General features: G+C 48.0%; 8 protein-coding genes across 8 annotated transcripts; 6 read left to right on the forward strand and 2 right to left on the reverse strand.

Annotated features, from left to right (window-relative positions):
• Nucleotides 1–316: 316 nt before the first annotated feature.
• Nucleotides 317–2,948, forward strand: N7525_007006 (RNA-processing protein PTA1; the record flags this gene model as incomplete). The annotated part of the gene is made up of 8 exons (XM_061213888.1): nucleotides 317–654; nucleotides 739–904; nucleotides 955–1,085; nucleotides 1,139–1,342; nucleotides 1,394–1,742; nucleotides 1,794–2,632; nucleotides 2,690–2,760; nucleotides 2,821–2,948. 8 exons carry the CDS (start codon nucleotides 317–319, stop codon nucleotides 2,946–2,948), a joined length of 2,226 nt encoding a protein of 741 aa, XP_061068319.1.
• A 704-nt stretch (nucleotides 2,949–3,652) lies between these two features.
• On the reverse strand, nucleotides 3,653–5,456 carry N7525_007007 (cytochrome P450; the record flags this gene model as incomplete). The annotated part of the gene is made up of 3 exons (XM_002567527.1): nucleotides 3,653–4,359; nucleotides 4,425–5,261; nucleotides 5,324–5,456. The coding sequence occupies 3 exons, from the start codon at nucleotides 5,454–5,456 to the stop codon at nucleotides 3,653–3,655; spliced, it is 1,677 nt and encodes a 558-aa protein (XP_002567573.1).
• An 858-nt stretch (nucleotides 5,457–6,314) lies between these two features.
• N7525_007008 (uncharacterized protein) lies at nucleotides 6,315–7,774 on the reverse strand (the record flags this gene model as incomplete). The annotated part of the gene is made up of 2 exons (XM_002567528.2): nucleotides 6,315–7,639; nucleotides 7,690–7,774. 2 exons carry the CDS (start codon nucleotides 7,772–7,774, stop codon nucleotides 6,315–6,317), a joined length of 1,410 nt encoding a protein of 469 aa, XP_002567574.2.
• Nucleotides 7,775–8,408: 634 nt separating this feature from the next.
• Nucleotides 8,409–10,354, forward strand: N7525_007009 (uncharacterized protein; the record flags this gene model as incomplete). The annotated part of the gene is made up of 3 exons (XM_002567529.1): nucleotides 8,409–8,493; nucleotides 8,552–9,187; nucleotides 9,252–10,354. 3 exons carry the CDS (start codon nucleotides 8,409–8,411, stop codon nucleotides 10,352–10,354), a joined length of 1,824 nt encoding a protein of 607 aa, XP_002567575.1.
• Nucleotides 10,355–11,108: 754 nt separating this feature from the next.
• N7525_007010 (uncharacterized protein) lies at nucleotides 11,109–11,687 on the forward strand (the record flags this gene model as incomplete). The annotated part of the gene is made up of 2 exons (XM_061213889.1): nucleotides 11,109–11,387; nucleotides 11,496–11,687. 2 exons carry the CDS (start codon nucleotides 11,109–11,111, stop codon nucleotides 11,685–11,687), a joined length of 471 nt encoding a protein of 156 aa, XP_061068320.1.
• Nucleotides 11,688–11,751: 64 nt separating this feature from the next.
• On the forward strand, nucleotides 11,752–13,454 carry N7525_007011 (fungal specific transcription factor domain-containing protein; the record flags this gene model as incomplete). The annotated part of the gene is made up of 3 exons (XM_061213890.1): nucleotides 11,752–12,991; nucleotides 13,146–13,297; nucleotides 13,374–13,454. 3 exons carry the CDS (start codon nucleotides 11,752–11,754, stop codon nucleotides 13,452–13,454), a joined length of 1,473 nt encoding a protein of 490 aa, XP_061068321.1.
• Nucleotides 13,455–14,008: 554 nt separating this feature from the next.
• Nucleotides 14,009–15,680, forward strand: N7525_007012 (MFS transporter; the record flags this gene model as incomplete). The annotated part of the gene is made up of 4 exons (XM_002567531.1): nucleotides 14,009–14,136; nucleotides 14,195–14,257; nucleotides 14,314–14,428; nucleotides 14,520–15,680. 4 exons carry the CDS (start codon nucleotides 14,009–14,011, stop codon nucleotides 15,678–15,680), a joined length of 1,467 nt encoding a protein of 488 aa, XP_002567577.1.
• Nucleotides 15,681–16,846: 1,166 nt separating this feature from the next.
• Nucleotides 16,847–18,798, forward strand: N7525_007013 (fungal specific transcription factor domain-containing protein; the record flags this gene model as incomplete). Its single annotated transcript, XM_061213891.1, has 6 exons — nucleotides 16,847–16,970; nucleotides 17,035–17,348; nucleotides 17,401–17,481; nucleotides 17,542–18,149; nucleotides 18,199–18,381; nucleotides 18,432–18,798. 6 exons carry the CDS (start codon nucleotides 16,847–16,849, stop codon nucleotides 18,796–18,798), a joined length of 1,677 nt encoding a protein of 558 aa, XP_061068322.1.
• Nucleotides 18,799–19,178: the final 380 nt, after the last annotated feature.

Here is a 19,178-nt window from a genome sequence, read left to right on the forward strand (position 1 = left end):
CATATATCGGAGTCTTTGGTCGGCCGCCCTTTCAGGCTTCGCAGCTTTTGTCGCATCCTCGACAGCCGTCGATCTCACTTCTCAATCGCATTTCCTTCACCACCCATCGCATAACCACGCACCCTCCCCAACCTTGGAGTTGATTTGTCACTATCTCCTAGTTCTGCGACCGCGATCCTAAGCTTATGCGCGTTGCTTTTGCAACTGCATCCGTGTTTCCCGTCCACCCACCAACGTCCTCCCTTCCTCCAATACCTAGCCCAACTTGAATCTGACACGTCCGTCGCGTACCGGATATATTTCCATTAGAGCTACAATGGCTCAGCCGATGGACAATGTCGTCGACCAGGTCGCCCAACTCAACGCTGCCCGCAGCCTCGTCCTCGGTGATGCCGCCTTCTACCCGCAGATCGTCAACGGCATCCTTCCCATCGTTGGAGCTAGTACACGGCTGGAACTACGAAGATGGGGTGCGAATTTTCTGGCAGAGACCTTTGCTAGCCCAATGTTAGCTGTTGCGCAGAAGGAGCAGCTGGCACCGAATGTCCTGCAGACGATTCGTGAGATTCTAGAGTTGCCGGAGACAGACACGACAGTTCTGCAGAGCTTAGTGCAGACTTCGGCTAGTTTGTATCCCCTTGTCTTCAGACATGTGTAGGTTATTCTCAAGCTTTCGGGGCTGCAACGCAGAAGCGTGCTCCAAAAGCAAACTTGGCGCAGAGCTAACAATCCCGACAGAGTGAACAATCCACAGGATGGCAAGTCATGGGAGACGATGAGTGCAATTAAACAGGATATACTTAGGAGGATGGACTCGTTCCCATGCCCGGTTAAGCTTTGCTGTTCCAAATTCATCCAGCGTGTGGTCCAGGTTCAGACGCCTGGGTTGATCTCGGACCCCAGAGTATGTTTTGCGAGCTATCGAGGCTTGAATATACCACTAACTTTGATAAGCGACCGGACCAAAATGAGACGTCTCTAGCTGTTGTTCCCCGAAACCATGCCCTTTTGTCAATACCAAACCTGGAAGCGGAATCCTCAGGTCTCCTCGATCGACTCCTCGGTGTTTTCCAAGAAGAGACTAGGTATGAGGATTAAACAACCTGTGCGAGTTAATGGTGACGCTAACACAAGCCAGTGATGCTCTTCTTGTGAACGCGACCTTAAATTGCCTTGCGCCTCTCATCCGGACGCGACAGTCTGTAGCAAACAAGATCATTAATGCGGTTTTGGAGTTTTATCCCGCCAAACACGTCCGCCCGCCGTTTACTCCGACAATCCGCGTCAGCGTCAAGTCCATGGAGCGCACAGCTCGAGCCCTGCTTATCAACATCTTGAAAAAGTACGTTGTCATCCTAATTGTAAAAAATGTAGTTTGGCCTAACCTTTATAGGAATCCGAACCACCCCCTCGCGGGTCGGATGCAAATGTACATTGAACGTCTAATGCAATCGCGACTTGAGGCCACCGACGACGCTTCACGGAAACGTGGATTGCCAAATGAACCTACCGACGGGCTTGACAACGCTAAGCGGGCACGTCTCAATGCTTTACCCCCTCCAATGCTTAAGATTCCCCCAATGGCACCCGGGCCTGCAAGCTTCGACCGACTATTCACCTTGACCGAGGACACCGGACTCTCCTCTTTCGACGTAAAACAGCTGCCAATCGACCTAGTCCTCAAGATTGTTGTACCTCTCTTGTCGCAGGTAAATGATTCAACTCTTTCACAAGCTGTCGATGTGAGTACTGCCATGAGATTGAAGCTTTTTTCTTTGCTGACATGGCCCTAGGCCGTTCGTACTCGATATCAGACAATCACCAAGGAACAAAATTTGCAACGGCAGCAGCAACAGAAAACAGCTTCCCAAGATGAGGATGATGACTATGAGCCCGAATACCAGCCGATGGATGTAGCATCCGTTGTTTCAGAAGAGGCCAGTGCTGTCGCGGCGGAGGTAGCAGATCTACAACCAGAACTGGTCTCTTTGGGTCCTTTTGTCCTGCCACAGCCACCTCCATTGAGCGAAGAAGAGGCCGGAGAAATCGGACGGAGTGCTGTTGCCCGCGTGTTCGGCATGCTGAACGCAGCTGAAACATCACCTGCGCCTGCCAAGAGTCAAAGCCAACAAAAGCTCGGGTTCGCTAGGTTAGCAGGCAGTACATTTGACCGGGACGCATGGTCTGTTCTTCTTGCTCGGCTGGCTACGCGGGCTCCTGCCGGCCTCGAAAACGACCAGCAAACCAAAGGAGACGTACGTAAGCAAACAACTATTGCTGAGTCGATCCGTGAGACGCTCTATCGGTTCATCTTGGAAGATTTCCGAGGACGACTTAACATAGCCATTATCTGGCTCAACGAAGAGTGGTATAATGATCGGATCCGAATGAAGAGTGCTGCCAATCAGCGTGACGACAGCGAGGAAGACTCGGAACCGACTGTGGCTCTTAATTACGATACCTGGGCCACCCGGCTTTTGGATGGCTTCCTAGCTTACCTGGACTCTCGAGATATCAAGGTGCTGGTCCGCTTTCTCAGTGAGGTCCCTGAGATCACGATACCCATTACCCAGCGGGTGGCCAGTTTGGCCAAAGATCCTGAGCGTGTGAACCTTTGTGTTCAATCATTGATGTATGTCATCGTCCGTCCTTTCCACCGTCAAGAACCGCCTTGCTGACCTTTTTTTAGGTACCTGATCATGTTCCGACCTCCAGCACGAGAGATGTGCTTGAACACCGTAGAGGATGTCTACCAGACTTGTAAGTTTACTCTCCCTGTTAATATCCATCTGTGTCATGTATCTAACATGCGACGAAAAGACGAGGAATCCCGACCTGCTGCAGGCAAAGTTCTCACCAAGTGGCGTCCGCAAAGCACAGTTCTGGAGACAGCTGCAAATGCCGCACCGGAACCATCAGAGGCAAAGCCCGTTACTTCAGAGCCATAATCTTGCTATTTGCACTATTCGATGAAAAGAAGATGATGACATGAGACGAGATGCTTCAATTTTCCGCAATTTTGAGTTCTAGGGGTTATCAGCTTCATTCTTCGGGCATTTATCTTTATTATTATTGCACATGTCTTTTGGTTTGGTGCCTTTCAGCCCCGGTTTCATTATACCGCTCTCTTCTAGTGCATTCATCTTATGGTCTCAATCTTTGAACATGTGCCATTTATGGAGCCTCCATGTCGCTCGCTTTGTCTTTTGAGAGGATGTAGTATGTTCGTTTCTAGTCCCGAAGCTTTTATCAAGACATTTAGGTTTAGTCACTGGTAATTACTGTACATGCCCAGCACGTTGGCTTGATCTTGCAAGGCCCGTCTGTAATGCAGGACAAATACTATAGAATTTAGACATGCAAATGCTGAATGGAACCTACGCGGATGTATAGACACCAGGGGCCAGCAAGAAACAGGCCAAAATCAGGCATTTAGGCATAGCATAGACTTAAATGCGGTTTTGGTTCCTGGCATCTATACGTCTGCGTAATAGAAGTGCTCTTTTACCCCTTAGGAAAAGCCTCTCTCTAGCTTGCTAGATTGGAAGTTCTTTTTTACAAACGAAGTGATATACATTCCTCTATTATACACAAGACTGCCGCTGCTTAAGCCTGTTACTTAAACATCTGTCAGCTATATGCTGGAATGCTCTCAGACATTCTCCGTTCCTGAGGTCTCCGACTTCGCTGGCCATTTCACCCTCTTCTCCGCTCGAACATAGAGGTTATTAGGCCGAATCAACTGGAACATGGGATCGTACTCGATGGGTTCATTGCCCTCCCGAGTGAACTTATACCGGAAGATAAGCTTCGGAAGGAAAACCTTGATTTCCTGCAAGGCAAAGTTGAACCCAATGCACATACGTGGGCCCATAGCGAATGGGATATAGGCAGCCTTGTGTCTGCCCTTGACCTCATCAGTGTCCCAGCGGTCGGGGTCAAACTGATTAGGATTATCCCATAGATCAGGGTTGTTGTGGATGTGGTGTAGCGCCGGGAGAATGACCGAGTCCTTGGGGATCTTGTACCCTCCCGGAAGCACGAGGTCAACCTTGGCAGTTCGTCCCGGTTGAAAACTTGGATTATGTCGGCGCTGAGTCTCTTTTATATACTTGTCTAGAAAGACGAGTCGGTCGGTGACATCCGCCGTGATGGTAGTGTTCTCGTCGATGTCGTTATCGATGAGCTCCTGCAATAGCTTTTCTTGCATACCCGGGTAGGTGACGAGACCGTAGATGAGCCAGGATAGGAGGGAACTGGTGGTTGTGAAGCCGGCTCCGGTCGCGACGACGAGAGCCCAAATCAGGCTTCCTTGGGGTAGTTTCTCGCCTTTGTTGTCGGTTGCACGGATGGCATAGTCTGCAACGCTGGTTAGCATCCATTGATATAAGAAGCGCATTGGTTGATGTGTGATAGCCACTTACCGACCATGTTAGACGCTTTCAGCGCTGCATCTTGCAGTGGTAGGTCTTCAATACCACCACGTTCAGCCTGTTTAATTGTTTCTCCCACAATCTCCTCAACTCTGACTTTCATGTCTTTGAGCCGCTTTGGATCACCAAATGGCAGTTTACCATACCAATCCCCCTTGGACGAAATTTTCTTATTGAGAGAAAGAACGCCAGCAATCAAATGAACCATCTCATGCAACTGTGCGTCCCGAGTCGAAAAATGTTGGAAGTCCAAGCCAAGTGTAAGCTTGCCAACTGCCTGAGACCCGAGCTTCAGCATATACTGATAAACGTTCCATGCTTCACCCTGCTTGTCAAAGTCGTCAAAGACCTTAAAGGAATCCTCCACTGCCTTCTGCATCGTCGGCGCATAGTGACGGACAGCCTTAGGACCGAGAGCTGGCGGCAAAAACTTATGGGCAACCTTCCACTCGGGAGTATCCGTATCACCAAGGAAAACACCAGCCTCAGGCTGCTTCAAAGGATAGAGAGGATGAGCCTCGTTTATCTTCTTTGTAAAAAAGTCGGATTCAGCAAAGACGATTGCGGAGATAGCTGGGTCATTCGTTTGATAGGTCGTGCGGCCTAGATTAGTTGTCTTGATGACCGGTCCATATTGTTCAAAGAGACGCTGGTGGTTGCCGAGGTGGTCTGGGTAGACTTCAAAGAAATTCCCGACATAGGGGAGACCCTTCGGCCCTGGAGGATCACGGACCGCGTTCCCGTCGATGGTGATAGCGATGGGAGTGTCGGCCGAAGTGATTTCGGCGGTCTCGTTCAGGTGAAGGTCTTGAGCATGGAAATCAATACCTATCATACGCGTCAATCATTAAGACCTAAAATTATGAAAAAGAAATTCCCCTCAAGCTTACCACTTGACTCAACGATTGCAAAGTGAGCAGCAATCAAATCCTTGAGTCCATCTAAATCACTTGTTGGGTCGACATCGATGTTCCTGGCGGAGGAGACGGGCTCTCCAAGGAGATAAAATTGCTTTGCAGGCATTATGCTTGAATGTTTGTGAACCTGACCAGCTCGATCCAGGAACCCAAACTTATATATCGACTGTGTAATGGCCATCAAGACAGATCCCGGCCATTTCCTAGTTCGGGATCCCGCGCCCCCGGGTTGTGGGACAGTATGGACTTTTCCGATTGGCTTCCCATTAACTCGGATGTCCCCACCTGGGCAGGATACCTCGGAAAGGCAATGTTTCCTCGGTGATATTCAACATAGTAGAATTTTCAATAGATGAGACATTATTTACATTATTTACCTTCGGGACTATGTCGGTACTTAAGTATATATCCACTCTGGATCCAAGTATAATATCCGAATCCAGCAGGATTTGAAAACATCCCATCTCATTGGCGTATTTACTGTTTCCCTACGATATTGAAATCCACTTGCGGAAGGCACAGGATCCCACAGAATATTCGATATAGAAGACGTGCTGCTGAAAAGAATTTCTCAGTTCTAACTTCTCGGCCATAAGAAGATTCGGGTATACAATATTTGTCACGAAAGGTACAGCCACTAAGCTTTTTGAAGCCGTTAACTTACGTGAACATGTTAAAGATAGAAACTGCCTTGAACAACATATCACATAAATCCCTGGTTATTAGCTACAGTGTGTATAACTGAACCTGTAGTTTTATTAAAGTAAAGTGCTAATGCAATCAAGCAAGGTCATATGTAAGATAGCCCTTCAATGTCATTTTTGCATGTTCTTTTTATAGACCTTTTTGGATCAACATTCCTTAAACATATCAAAGTATAAACACATTGAATTCACAAACAGCTCTAATATACAGCTCAATCTATAAACACAGAGTAACCAGAGAGTATATAATCGGAAACACTCTAGAAGCAGAAGATCTGGTCGGTCATCTTTCCAACAGCGCCAGGAGCTTCAAAGCCCGCGGCTACCAACCCCTTCTTCGAAGCATTCACCATACCTGGTGGTCCACAAAGCATAATCTTCGTATCAGGCGCTGGTCCAGGCAATCTTGCAGCCATAACCTCTGGCGTAACGTATCCCTTACCATAAGCCCAATCGTCGGAAGGATGATCAAGCATATACCAGAGCTTAAAGTTCCTTGGATATCTTCGTGCAAAAGCCTCCAATTCGCGGCGAAGAAGAATATCCTCTTCAGTTCGGTTGGCGTAGATCAGGCTGATTTCAGTCGTATCCCGATCATCCTCGCAAATCGCCCGGATAAGTTGGTACATCGGGGTGATTCCGGTTCCACCGGCGATCATACCGATTTTCTTGCAAAGGCCGCTGTGATATTTCATGCCGCCTTTCGGGCCTCGGAATTCCACCTTGTCACCAATTTCCAGAGACTCGAGGTATTGTCCGGTGAGAATACCATCTGGGTAGCATTTGATGACTAGCTCCAGTTTTCCAAGATCCAGATTATTGGATGTCGGGGTATAGGACCTCGAGACAGAGGCACCGTTAACCATGGCTTTGATAGCAACATGCTGGCCGATTGGGAGTCCAATCATGCCCTTTGGATCGGGCAGTTTAAAGACAAAGCGGTATACATTGGGCGATAATTGGTCTTTCTCGATGAGGGGGAGCTTTTTGTAGTTTTTGGGCTCGAGGAAGCCTTTCACAAGATGTGGATCCTGCTTCTTCAGTGTCGAGGCTTTGATGTATGGGCGGTACTTTGTGAAATCAGACTCGACTTCGGTGAACTTTGAAATCTTGGATCCGATGACACCGCCAATCGTCGCGCAACCCAGAGTAGCAGCAGTGACACCACTCAAAAAGCCACCTTGCAGAAGGCTCGCGAATGGAATGCGAGCCTCGAGGATTTGTAGGGAAACTGGGGAGTGCTTTGCGAAGAACTCGGTCAGGGCTCGGTGATTCTTGGAAGAAACATAAACCAGGGCAGTAGCAGCAAGCGTGGCAGTAATTGTAGTCGTAGCTTTGAGGGCCATTGATGACTTCTTGGACGTCTCTGTTCCGGAAGAGGGTGGCTTGATTACACGAACAACCTTGGGTTGGACAAATTCGTGTGCATCCTTCACAGTACCGATCAAATATGTCTCGAGAATTTCAGAGGCATCCTCTGAGTGACCGACATCCTCATATGCAGCTGTTGCATCTGTGCCGGCGACGTCTATCAACACATCCGCACCACCTGGATGGTCTCGCACGTAGTTTGTAATGTCGTATACTGGGTATGTCAGAAGATTGAACAAGACAGTTTTGGGAGGGAACGATTACCTTTTCCGTGAATGATAACAAAAAGATCGTTTTTAGTATTGTGAGCTGCCACTTCACTCGCGTCGAATTCTTTCAAAGATGCCATTGTGTATGGAAGATGTAATATCAATTTTAGCGCGGCACTGAACCCGAGACAAATGCTTTATAGTTTTAAGAACCAAATGCGCTATTTACTTTTTATATATCTTATTAAGATTTTCTATTTAATATTCAGCTCCAAACAGGGGGCTTTCCGAGGTATAACTACCTCGGCATGGTGCTCCACATTGTTATCCATAGTATAATGGGCCCAAAGACGACCTCGGGAGATCAGCCCATGTTAAGCATTCTGCATCTAATGCCCTAATGACACCTTTCAATTATATTCCCACATCTGCCGAAATAGTCGGATCTGCCAATCCTAACCTGTTTGATGAAAATTTTCCTCGTTGGTCTCGCTTCCACGGCCCCGGGACTGGAGTTTCCGAGGAGTGAACCAGATAGATGATCATCGGTATAGAGTTTATTGACGTGGCTAACGATCTCCTTGATATTCTGGTCTGAGTGGTGGATAATGGACTTCCGAGGGTAGTACGGAATAGCAATGACGATGCCAATGGCAATGGCAATGGCAATGGGAACAATGGGATATAAAAGGAACTTATCTGCCACTGTGATTGAACCATTACACCAGCTAGACCCTTTTTTACACTTAAACTGCAAGCCACTTGCTTTACAACATGTCATCACACTGGGTACCTCCGCGAAACTACCGCAGCCGCCCTGTGGCCATTCTTGGCGCAGGTGTACTTGGCCGCCGAGTAGGTCTGTATTCCATCCAGCGTGTCATTCATGGATTGAGCTGACAAAATTCTTGCTTTAGGATGTATCTGGGCTTCAGCCGGCTTCGACGTCAATATTCGAGACCCCAACGCGCAACAGCGAGCAGACGGTGTAGCATATATTGAGAAAAATGTTCAATCATACTCCGCCAAGACCAACCAAGTCCCCGGATCATTCGAAGCCGTCGAAGATATGAAACAAGCGGTTCGAAATGCCTGGCTTGTCATTGAAGCTGTTCCCGAGAAGCTCGAGCTCAAGATCGCCACTTTCGCTGAATTGGAGGCCCTCGTTCCCGATGACTGCATCCTGGCTTCCAATTCATCTTCATACAAGACTTCGGAGATGATCTCTCAGATCTCGGATTCCACAAAGACGCGCGTCTTGAACATGCATTATTATATGCCGCCGGCGTGTATGATCGTGGAACTTATGACAGATGGATACACTTCCCCAGAGATATTCCCTTTCATGGTTGAGCGCTGCAAAGAAGCTGCCACAAGTCCATATGTCGCAAGAAAGGAGTCCACTGGATTCATCTTCAATCGGCTGTGGGCTGCTGTGAAGCGGGAGGTCTTGACTATCTTAGCTGAAGGTGTTTCGGTTCCGGAGGAAATTGATTCGATGTGGACTGAACTGTTTCTCAAAGGAAAGAGTCTTCCCTGCCGGACAATGGACGGTAAGATGTTTGCTCATCCTCACTAATTTTATGAGAATCTGTTCGCTGACAGAACATTGCCTAGATGTTGGCCTAGACACCGTTGCCTTCATTGAGGGTCATTACGTGGATGAACGTGGACTCTCCCCGGAGAAGACGGTCGACTTTCTGAAGAGCAACTACCTGGACCATGGAAAGCTGGGAACAAAGTGTTCAAAGGGTGGCCTCTATGCAATTAGCCACTCAACTCCTATCAAGGCCGACTCAAAGGAGCAGGACATTTTGGTGTTGGATATCGGACTCTCAGCAAACCCACCCAGTATGACAGCAGGAGAGATCCTCCGGGTTTCCGCAGATGGCAAACTACAGAAACCGATTCTTAAAGGCCAACCATTGCCTGATGGACTCGCTGTAGACACAACCTCTGGCCGCATGTTCTGGACTTGCATGGGCGTTCCCGGAAAGACCGACGGCGCCGTCTTCTCCGCCAACGTGGATGGGACAGACATCAAAACTCTGGTCGCCCCAGGAACTGTGAATACACCAAAACAGCTAGCCCTTGATTCCACTGCGCAATCCGTCTACTTCAGTGACCGTGAAGGATGCCGAGTCTATCGCTGTGCCTTCGACGGCTCCAATCTGGAGGTTTTGATTGATAACACTGGCCGTGATTTGACCCCTGCAAAGCGTGTTTCCAAATGGTGCGTGGGAGTCGCTGTGAGCCCACGTCAAGGTAAATTCTACTGGACCCAGAAAGGACCCTCCAAGGGTGGTGAAGGCCGGATCCTCTGCGCGGATATCGCAACTCCTAAGGGTCAGTCAACAGCTGCTCGAGGTGATATCCAGTGCATTCTGTCTGGTCTTCCCGAACCAATTGATCTTGAGGTAGACGAAACCTCTCGTATACTTTATTGGACCGATCGTGGCGAAATCCCATGGGGCAACTCACTAAACAGAGCCAGGTTGGGGAAGGATGGTCTCCCTCTATCAACCAGTTCCCCGAGAGGATATGAGATTCTTACCAGGGGTCTGAACGAGGCAATTGGTCTGAAGTTGGATTCCATCAATTCTTATATCTATCTCACTGATCTAGGTGGATCTATCTACCGGTGCGACCTGGATGGCAACCACAAGGAGAAGGTTTACTCCGAGGAGCACCGGGCCTTTACTGGGATTACTCTCCTATAGCCCCGAAGTACTATAGAGATCCATGTATTTAGCATATTTAACCTGAATCTATATGGAGCATAAAACTACATGTCATATAAGAATTGTGATGCCCGAGGTTAGAAAGATTTCTGTGTAACCTGTACCTAGGCTAGGTATGTATAGGCCCAGCACGTACATACCTGTTCAATGCCATCTTTTGATGCAGATGATCAATTTATCATACCCTCTAGTCGCTACATGAATAATTACGAGCAGATTGCAAATCATGCGCCGTTCAGTACCATACCTGGTTGACCGTCTTCCAGGTACCTGTAGCTACGTCTCATGATCCAGAGTCAGAGGAAAGAAGTCAAACTTGTCAAGCTCTCCAAGCGAGAAATTACTGATCATACCTAATAAACATCGCTGGTGGTTTTGAACACACAGGAATTATCTACAGCCAAAAGAGAGCTGTATTCGATTTCATACATCAATGGCAGTAAATTACGGCCCTTACACCGCCTACCGCGACGTCCTGTCCAGGTGTTATTATCTAGGTACCGTATATTGTTTGGCATCACCATCCCTAACCTGGTAATATTCGCATATAGCCGTCATGACCGAAGGGCTGGGGCCAGTGGAGCGAACCAAAAGACATCCATTGTCATGTGTTCCGTGCCGGCAACGAAAGTCAGCCTCCTTTCCCCCATGTGGCTGACACGGCCTGGAACAAAAGGAACCCTCTTCTAACCACCGGGATAGAGTGAAATGTGATCGGAATCAACCATGTGAGATGTGCGTGCTAAAGGGCCGATCTTCCGACTGCGCATACACCCCAAAGATAACTAAACGACCCGGACAACATCGCTTCCGCCCTGTGCGGGACCGGGCCAGGTACCTGGATAGTGCCATCGGCTCTCTTGCTGAAAGGCAAGAAATGGCGCAGCCGCCCTGCACTTCCTCGCCGGATGGAGAATTTCAGTCCACCGAAGGCTCCGTCGGGCGTATTCGAACCCAACAGGGCGAAACTAACTACGTTGGAGCCGAGCATTGGGCTGCCATCGCGGGTGATGTGAGTTTTCATTTTACTTTGATATTCACTATGGTGTTCACATCCTGACGCCTGTTTTCCGGACTCAAGATCGGTTGTGCGCAGGAAATTAGACGGCCAACGCTACAGCAACCCCAGAATGACAGGTCGCCTGACCTGTTGATGGGAACGCGCAGCGCTGTGACTCTTGAGGAACTTTTGCATGCTGTGCCACCAAGGACTGTCGTCGATCGTCTTATTTCTCGCTACTTTAACGCCATGGACTTCTTCGCATGTATGTATGGCCTTTGCCTACAAGGCATTGAAGCGGCATTTGGCTGACAAGAGCAGTGATCACTCATGCGCCCACGTTTGAAAAAGAAGTAAGTGATAATACCCGCCCAAGATGACCATGCACTTACCCGAAGTCCAGTATAATTGCTTTTGGGAGGATCCATCCAGTGTCTCACTCAACTGGCTCAGCATTCTGTACAGTATGATGTCTATTGCCTCATGTCATTCGTCTTTTTCCAGTGACCCAAAGGATGGCACTTCCCAGTCACGGGAAGATATCTCTTTCTTCCGCCACAGGAGCGCCCAGTGTCTCGTTCTATCCGACTATACCAAGCCAACCGTCAACACAGTTGAAGCGCTACTTCTATACTTCTTTGGTCAACATATCGAACGCCAGAAGAACCAATTCGCAAACTACCTGGTATTCACGACAGTCGTTCGTGTTGCTATGAGAGCAGGCTATCATCGGGACTCTTTGCATTTCCAGGGAATTTCCACCTTCACGGGTGAATACAGACGGCGCGTATGGCTTGTGCTTCTCCAGTTTGATATTCTCATGTCTTTCGAAGTGGGACTACCGCGGACGATCAACGAGGTCGAAACAGATACCGAGCTTCCTCGTATTCTGCGCGATGGTGATTTGACCCCAGAAATGAGCCAACTCCCTCCGTCGCGACCTGAAGATGATAGCATTTTGTGTCATATGATCGTGAGAGTGGGCATATTAAGAGTCCTAGGCAAAATCCAAGATCGAGCTGTATCCATCCATCCACTTTCTTACGACATCGTCATCCAAATCGACCAATCTCTGGATGAGCAATATGACTCGGTTCCACCTTCCTTGAAAGCTCACCATAGATACGCAATTACGGAAACTCCAACATCGCTCTTACAACGCCTGATGATTGATTTGCTTTTCCAAAAGGCCCGTTGCTCATTACACCGACGGTTCATTCATTCGCAACCTAAATCGCATAGAAAATGTATTGACGCATCATTGAGAATCATTCATCACCAGTCATATATTTATCACGAATGCCGACCCGGCGGATTCCTATGGGGGTACAAGTGGAAAGTGATATGCGCTGCATCATACGACTTTCTTCTCGCGGCCATTATAATCTGTCTTGGGGTCAACCCGCAAAATGGATCAGGGCAAAATTTACCTCCGTGTGTCGATCCAGATTCATACGGTGGTCCGGGGAAATTGCTGAAGGCCTTGGAGGAGTCTTATATGATTTGGACTGAGTGGAGCAGCGAAATACATGAAGCCCGCGTTGTCTCTGATATTGTGAAATCTGTGCTCAAGAGGGTGAAAGGGCAGCCCACCATGGTGCCTTTTGATAACAATGGTAAGTCAGGATTAGGCAAATCATCTCGTGGGTCCCATATTCCCACTATTCGTCTTCTTTCCCCTCTGGTTTTCTTCCCCGTTTCCCGTTTCTGGTCAATTATTAGTGTAGTAGTGCTCACTAGGGATCGCAGAAACTGAACCTCCTAACACAGATAAAACGGTCGGCACCACATGTCTATCTAATTCCTCTGCCGCCGCAAACAATGACCTCCCACTTGACACCGCTATAGATATGGAGAACTTCTCGCCGTTATCGACGGATATCTTTGCCGATATAATCGATCTCAATGGTGGAATAGATTGGGTGAGTTTTTCTTTTATGATCAGAATACCCCGTGTATATTTTTGATGTGGACTTGTGGATTTTGACTTATGAACAGACCCAATGGGACAATCAAATGCAGCAACAGGGCATTAATCCCCATTCGCAAGCGAATAGTCAAATGTGGTTCACCAACTAACATTTATAGAAGCGATTGCTCTTCCGTTTCAGTGAATTTATGACTATGGGCGTAAGTTTCGAAGTGATTTGAAAGGCCGGTAAGGCGGTTGCCGGAGGAAAAGGGTAGGCCCTATCATGAAAAATGACATTCCAAGATTTGATCACAACATCTGCATGGACCTCATGGATTCTGCGTAGTACATGTAAGCATTCTACCATGTACGTACGTATAGTCAGGCTGCACACTGTGATTCTCGGCCAAAATGGGGGTATCACCGACGGGGCCTTGCATCAAAAAGTGTTCATACCGAGTCCCTCCTAGTAAAGCATTATTACCGGGGTAATATTACATCTCCGAATACATCTCCGGATACATCTCCGGATATTTGTTTTAGTCACTCTATATCGGGCGCCGAGAGAGTACATCGACGGAGGTAATGTACTGCGAAAGTCCGAGCGATCCCTGCAAACATACCCGCGTAGCTTATAAGAAGCTTATAAGAAGATGGTTGCTTCGCCTGCTCCTTCTTCATATTCAGGTTCTAGAGCGGCGCCACCTTCGAATTCCCGGCCATGAATAAAGATCTCGAATCCTCGAGCGCGGAGGAACTCAAACCTCCGGTGCAACAAAATGGAAAAATATCCGACTATGAAAAAGGCCTCGTGGGCTGGGACTCTGAAGAAGATCCCCACAATCCACAGTATGTGGACTTCTAGCACGCGGCGCGGAGTATTGAATCTAATTCTCACTTTCTATAGGAACTTTCCAGATAAGCGCAAATGGATGATATTGGGAATGGTTAGCGTCATCACATTTTTGAGGTATGGTTTCTGGTTCAATAAGCACCATATTGCTGAAGTCTTAACCGTTTGTCTAGTCCATTGGCTTCCTCCATTCCTGCCCCTGGTACATCGTTGATGGATTCCGAATTTGGCGTGACTTCGACCATTCTTGCCTCATTTTCTGTTAGCGTGTTCGTCCTTGGATTCACAGTGAGTTCCATCTCGATGCCAATAGCAAACAACATTGGTTGCAAATAGCTTTTTTTTTTTTTTTTTTTTCCCAAACTAATTGTTCACAAAGGTCGGTCCCTTAATTTTGTCCCCACTGAGCGAGATCTATGGACGTCAACCAGTCTTGAACGTCATGGACGTCTTCTTCACGTTATGGCAAATTGGGTGTGCCTTAGCACCCAATATTGCTAGTTTGATCGTCTTCCGATTCCTAGCTGGAGTGGGCGGCTCAGCATGCCTGAGTGTGGGCGGCGGTGTCATTGCCGATCTCTTTCCCATCCACCAGCGTGGAAAAGCAAACGCGATGTTCACAATCGGGCCACTCATTGGCCCAGTACTTGGTCCCCTCCTTGGTGGTTTTATCTCTCAGCGCGCGGGCTGGAGGTGGGTATACTGGTTTCTTCTTATCACCTGTGGAGTGATGACCTGCGTCAATTTTGTTGTCGGGCAGGAAACAAACCCTTCTGTGTTGATCCATCGGAAAATGAAGGCTCTACGCAAGGAGCCTGGCCAGGAACATTTCCAAAGTCTTTATCCTGCTAAAACGCCAGCACTTGTGGTACAAAGCATCATGCGGCCGCTGAGGATTATGTCTTCTCCGATGTTATTCCTACTCGCCCTGTACATGTCCTTCGTTTTTGGTCTACTTTATCTCATTTTCACGACCACAACCACGCTATTTACGGGCAGCTACGGCTGGTCACTTGAGCTGACTGGGCTCGCCTACCTGGGAATAGGAATTGGATTTTGCGCCGGAAACTTTACCGTGGCGAAAATCTCGGATCCCACCGTGGTTCGTTTAACGAAAGCAAATAATGGGGTTTATCACCCCGAAATGCGGCTTGCGCCCTGCCTCTTCTTCGCTCCGTTCATCCCCATCAGCTTCTTCTGGTACGGATGGACTGCAGACAAGCATGTGCATTGGATTGTTCCTATCATTGGCTTGCTTCCCTTTGGGTTCGGTGGAGTTGGCATATTTGCATCAATTCAGACATACTTCATTGATGCGTCTGGGGCATACGCTGCATCTGCTGTCGCTGGGCTGACGGCAATGAGGTGCTTGTTTGGTGCATTCCTGCCTCTTGCGGGCCCTAGTATGTATTCAGCTTTGGGGCTTGGGTGGGGAAACTCTCTGCTAGGGTTCATTGCTCTGGGCCTGATGCCGGGGCCCTTTTTGATCTATAAATTCGGTACCGCACTTAGAGAAAGATATCCAATCCAGATTACCTAGGTACCTGGCGGATTCGGAGCTGAATGGATTTATCAGTACCACTTAGTTTGCTTTTATATCTAGGATCTTAAGCTCGAGCCGCTCTAGAAAAGGAAGATAGAAGTAACATTATAAAACGGATAGGGCTCTCCACTCTATCCTACGCCCTTTCGTCATAACGTATTTCCTTAATAAGTTATAGTGCTCCAAAAATTGAGGTTTGTAACAATGCTATCAACAAACTAACTATTATAGTATAAACGACCATATAGGGGCTAATCCCTTCTAGGTATAGTCTACGGTAGGCTAAGTGCATTACCTTGGTAGTATTGCTCACTGATTGGACACTAAGCATCACTAAGTAATGAGGGACCTCGGGAGTATCCAATAAGCACTCACTAACTAAGCACTCACTAACGTTAAGCATCAGTCATTCTACACGTGACTGAACTAAGCATAATCACTGATCTACCTAGGTAAGTCCGTGCTAACATCTACTCAGTGAGCCTAAGCCTAAGCACCCTCATAAAAGCGGCGGCAGCTCAAATAGGAAAGCCCCATACGCCAGGGAATATCCGGTAGGTAGAGTCACATGTGTAGCATCGCGTGTAACGATCTGTGCAACCGCCTACATCATGTGTAACGACCTTAAAACCTTATAAATCCGTCTTTATATTTCTATTTTCCGTCCAGTCCCAGATATCCCGTATAAAAATATGTTACCTCGGGACTGTCGGGACCCACCTGGGCAGTTTCCAGTTTCGGCTACCTCGGAGAACTTCTACTTGACATTCTTCTCTCGGCAGATGCATCCTTGTCAATACTTGGCAGACTAACCATGTCTACACGACGCTATCGATCAGCTGCTGCTTGTCAAAATTGCCGGCAGCGCAAGGTTCGCTGTAGCGTGACGGTGACAGGTATCCCTTGTATAGGCTGTACGCAAGATGGCAGAGAATGTACCGTTCCGCCGACAAAAACCCAAACGTGAGGGTTTTCTTCCGAACTAGAAGCTCATCACTGACAGATATAGCATACGGGAGAGACGTACACGCCGACCTGCGTCTATTATTAGCAGCCCCCCTAATGGCGATTCGAATAGATTGGTACCACAGGCTTCACTTCCACTTGATTCATTTCCAAATGCACCGCCTTCGCATAATTTAGATCGTCCTGAGCTCTCTACCATGCGGAGTGTCTCTAATCCCTCGGACTATTCTCGGCGCCAGGATGAAGAGCAGACTGGCGTTGAAATCGCAACCAAAGTCCTCGGGAAAAGCAACAAAACTGGCCAAGCGCCATTCTACACTGGTCTGTAGTCACCGCACGAGTTTCTTCGTTTTAAAAAGAACCTGAAGCTGATCCAAAACCGAAGGTGATTCGCCTGGGTTTGGTGCCGTCTTTGATATATGCTCGCCTTCACACGAGCCTGCACAACGGCATATCCTGCTCACTTCTAAAACATCCGTTTCGCTATCTCCCGAGGACAAAGCATACTTGCAGTACAAAGGAGTCTTCAATATGCCCCGAAAAGAGACCTGCGATGAACTTCTACGGGCATACTTTCATCATGTGCATCCCATTATGCCGGTGATTGACGCTACAACGCTTCCACACCTCTATCCCAGTGGAGATGGTCAACCATACAATCTGATATTACTATGGAGCATTTTCTATGCTGCTGCAAATGTAAAGCTTACCTCCTCTGAGTGGAACTGCGGTCTAACTAACGCTGATATAGCATCTTCCGGCTGAGACCTGGAAATCAGAAGGATTTTCCTCCAGGAAAGAGATGAAGGAATCCATGTACTCTCGTGCAAAGGTAAGCAATCTAGCGTATGATCTATTCCAGAATTACGCCTTGCTAATGCCCTGCTCTTAGTGTCTGCATCATAATGGGGGTGAGACAGACAACACAGTTCTCCTTCAATCGGCACTTCTCTTAGGATTTTACCATTCTGAAGCTGATACATATACCCAGCCGTGGTTTTGGCTGGGTATTGCCATTAGCCTTTGCCAAACAATGGGCCTGCATCGTTTCTCCGCTGCGGTCTGCGCCAATTCACCTATCAGTATACCACAACAGCGTCTTTGGCGCCGCCTTTGGTGGACCTGCTTCTTTCGAGACCGTTGGCTAAGTCTCACCATGGGCCGTCCATTGAGAATCAACATGAATGACTGTAACACTATACCACCATCTGCAGGTGATATGCTGAGTGATTTTGCCGGATTACCCGAATCTATATCGGCAGCATATGTTCCGAAGGACCTGGCACAGCTAGCAGACTACTGGGTGATACTTATTCAACTCACTCAGCTCTTGGGGGACACACTCACTTTGTGCTACCAGCCCTTTGGAGCCAGTTCGTCCATCGAACAGGTTGAAGCCCTTGAGCAAAAGATTTTGCACTTTCCACTTCCCGAAAATCAGGGGACGGGACAAAGTCCACTGGCAACCTTTTACTTGTATCACCTGCAGCTTCATTACCAGTGAGTGTCCACACCATATCTATCTATACCTGCTGCTAACAGCAAAAAGAGCATTCATAATCACCTTTTACCGTCCGTTCATCACAAAGGACCCGGAAGGGCTGCCTGCATCTCGCCAGGACACATGGAACAGTCACGTCCGAAATCAGATCAACACGGCTGCGCTACAGACCAATGCCATCGTTGATAATCTGGCAAACGAGAAGCTGTTGGCATTCTCGGGTCCAATGACGTGAGTGCGCAAGTCTCCGCAATTAATATTTTATCTGACAATCACTTCAGGCCGCCGCTGTTAGTCCCAGCAATGCACGTCCACCTCCTCAACTGCAAATCTTCTGATCCCGTTTCCCGTCGTCTCGGTCTGAACAAGATTGAGGTGTGTATGATAGTCTTGGAACAGATGCAACACACCCACCCCTGCTCTTCAGTCTTCCGAGGTATCTTTCTCGGAGCCATTCGGTATATTTTCCCAAACTATGTGGCTCAAAGAGTTCCCCCCGAGTTGGCGTCTGAGTCGTCTCCACTGCAGGAAGTTCCAGCGGATGATCCTATGGCAGGGATAACAATTGGCGAAGATGCCATTGATGCGCTGATGGATGAGGTGTCGATTTTCAATTTTTGGGAGTCCCTTAACAATATGCAGACTTAGATTTCTACAAATATATAAGCAGATATAAACGTCAAATTGAATGACAATGCATCTGCGAAACCAGCTGGTGTGAGAGAACACAGAAGAACTGAGCTGTGCAATATGCAAATTACATTAGAATCGTCTTGAAATCAATAGTCAATCTCACAGCACAAGAACCACCACCACCAGGGAGGATTAAATGTCGCCCAGGTTGGGTCAACCCTCGATCCAGCATCGTCATCAAATCTGTGCTTCATCACATTTCCTGAATCCTGGCCTTTATATGTAAACATTGTCCGGTTAACCATTTTTGTTAATCTTCCTGGATGGTGAAGTCCACAGGTGAATCTTAACGTCAGATGAGCTCCACTTGGGATAAGGCTAAGGTGTGGCGCCGC

The sequence above is a fragment of the Penicillium rubens genome, assembly GCF_028828025.1.
Source record: "Penicillium rubens strain IBT 27055 chromosome Unknown utg000003l_segment0_segment0, whole genome shotgun sequence".
Classification (NCBI taxonomy): Eukaryota; Fungi; Ascomycota; class Eurotiomycetes; order Eurotiales; family Aspergillaceae; genus Penicillium; species Penicillium rubens.